Source organism: Strongylocentrotus purpuratus, unplaced genomic scaffold, assembly GCF_000002235.5.
Source record: "Strongylocentrotus purpuratus isolate Spur 01 unplaced genomic scaffold, Spur_5.0 spur5_scaffold_10, whole genome shotgun sequence".
In the NCBI taxonomy this organism is placed as follows: Eukaryota; Metazoa; Echinodermata; class Echinoidea; order Camarodonta; family Strongylocentrotidae; genus Strongylocentrotus; species Strongylocentrotus purpuratus.
In genome coordinates this window covers 14,983,489-14,986,160 of record NW_022145595.1, presented here as the reverse complement: position 1 = coordinate 14,986,160, position 2,672 = coordinate 14,983,489, and the positions used below count along the sequence as shown (strand labels likewise).

Sequence of the window (2,672 nt, the reverse complement as noted above, 5' to 3'; positions counted from 1 at the left end):
ATATGTATAGGAGAAAGAGAGAGAAAGACATCGTGAGATAAAGAGATACGGGGAGAGAGGGAGAGAGAGAGAGAGAAGAAAAATAGAGTGTGTAAGAGAGAGGGAGAGGGAGAGAGAGAAAATGAAATAAATAAGGACAGAGAGAAAGTTATAACCGAAAGAATGATGATAAGAGTACAATCAACTCGTTTATTGCATGGACCTATGTCGTAGGGTCAAGGCAAGATTATTTCAAATAAATCATATTTCAGGGCAATACTGGCTATAGTGGCACATTCAATTTGATATCCCTGTTTACATTATCAGCTCTTGAGAAAGACATGATTCACATTATCATGGTTAAAGTCTTAGTCATAACATTTGTTATACAAGAGAGGAAGTGGTGAATTATTTGTCCATACAAATCATATACTATAATAAGGAAGGTTGAAGCCTCGTAGCAATCTGATTCGAATTATTGTTTGAGAAATATATATATAGAAAGAGAGAAGTGGAAGGAGATATAATGAAGAATAGTGGAGAAAGAAGGGGTGAAATATATAATAATAAGTCTAGTTCTAATCCTTTACACTTCTAAACAGAGTAATGAAGAAAAATAGAATGCTCTAACATCGAGGATTCTACTAGTAGAGTGATCTCCAGCATAATATTATATCTACCGCTGAAAACCTAAATAAGTCGCCCCCTATCGAAACAATGATGAATACCGCCATAAAGTTCAAAGGTGCTTCTACGCTGCGAGCGCTCTCTGTGGAAAAACCCACCGCTATTTATAGGATGCACAAACTGCATATATGCACAGTAGATCTACTCAAGTGTGATTTTACCATTATAACCTTATTTGTATTCAGGTACACATTTGAATAGAGAATGCATACTTTTGATCAAAGTTAGGCGCACCTCTTTTGACACATATTTTAATCAACGTGAGAACTGGGTACAGAACTGCATGCAGTTAGGACGCACTTGTTGCGTAGAGTCGAATATTGGTAAAGTCTACTACGTTACTGCATATAGTGAGAGCTTGCATGAACTGAGTATTGGCTTATAGCACACATCAGCTGATCAGACTTTTGAGTTTTATTGGACATAAATTGGATATAGACGCAGAATGAGCTCGTGTTTGTAATAAGCCCAAAATCATCATATTTGTAGCAATGGCTGCGAAAACTGAGGAAGAGAAAGCTCCAAGATCTTCAGAGAACCTGACGTGTCCACTATGTATTGATATCTTCGACGAAGCAACCATTCTGACTTCATGCGGACACACCTTCTGTCGGAAATGTCTCAAGAACTATGACCTGTCCCATCAGGATCTTGATCACATGATCTGTCCTCTCTGCAGGAAGATCACCAAGTTGTCTGCGAACCGTGTTGCTGATTTCCTCACCAATGTGACTGTCAACGGACTTGTACACAATTACCACGCCGAGTGTGGAGGGATGAACGCTGTCCTTGAAATGCGCCCAAAATGCACTGCTTGCATGCTTCAGCAAGATGCTGTCTCATTCTGCTGTACATGTAATAACTACATGTGTGATAATTGAATTGAATTGAATTGAATTTATTTATTCACCACCATTGAAAACATTGAAACAAAAGATAAATGTACAATGACAATGTCAATATAACATAAATGCATGACATGAATTATAAAAAAATACATGTTCTACAGCGATATACATGTACATTATGACAAAGATAAAGTAAACTTTGCTTCAAGAGTAAAACAATAAATGACTATTTACAATGAGTTTGTGATCGATGGTAAAATAGAGTCAAAAATAGCACATGTGCTAGTCGAGTCTGACTCTCGTTATCTAAAGCCTAAAATAAAGTTAATTTAAAAATATATGATGGGTTTCCAAATCTTATAAATAATTTTGTGTATAATATTAAAATGAGACTGGTTACTATATACAACTATATAGTTACGAGGTTATGATTCGTGGTTTTCACTTAAGAGTAATTTTGTAAGTTTTTTTACGAAAAGAGGTTCTTGATCTCTCAATTCTTAGATCAGTAGGAAGCATATTCCAAAAATTACTTCCAACAAACGAAACAGAAAACTTTCCTTGGTCTGTTTTGAATAAAGGAAGACGTAATTGTCGACCCGTTTTTTGTCTTGTGGAATATTCATGTTGTATCATACTGCAATAATGTTTTAAGGAATGAGGTAATCGTTCATTTATCATATCAAACACAAAAGTACAAATAGATAATTTATGCAATTTAAAAACATTCAACAATTTGAGGTCATGAAACAGTGCATTAGTATGAGAACGATGTGGCTTGAAAGTTATAGCACGTACAGCCATCTTTTGAGTATAAAATATACAATTCAAGTGTGATTTATAAGTACTACCCCAAACCTCGATGCCATATGTAATATGTGGCTGTATAAGAGCTTTATACAACAGTATCAATATATGTTTAGGGACACAGTGCCGTAATTTAAAGAGGATGCCGACCTTTCTCCGTATACAATCATTAACAGATTTTATATGTGAATTCCATGTAAAATGTCTGTCAATGGTAATGCCAACAAATGTCGCTTCCTCCACTTCTCTTAATTCTGCCCCAGATATTTCTAATCTCCCTTTAAGCACAGCCTTTCTTCTACGACTACTGAAGAACATGAAATTGGTTTTTGACGCATTGATAGTAAGCTT

At 35.6% G+C, this 2,672-nt stretch overlaps 1 protein-coding gene across 1 annotated transcript; it reads left to right on the top strand.

Annotated features, from left to right (window-relative positions):
* The first annotated feature begins 1,157 nt into the window (after positions 1 to 1,157).
* On the top strand, positions 1,158 to 1,547 carry LOC115921865 (E3 ubiquitin-protein ligase TRIM13-like). The gene has a single exon (XM_030980132.1). It carries the CDS (start codon positions 1,158 to 1,160, stop codon positions 1,545 to 1,547), a length of 390 nt encoding a protein of 129 aa, XP_030835992.1.
* The last annotated feature ends 1,125 nt before the right edge of the window (positions 1,548 to 2,672 follow it).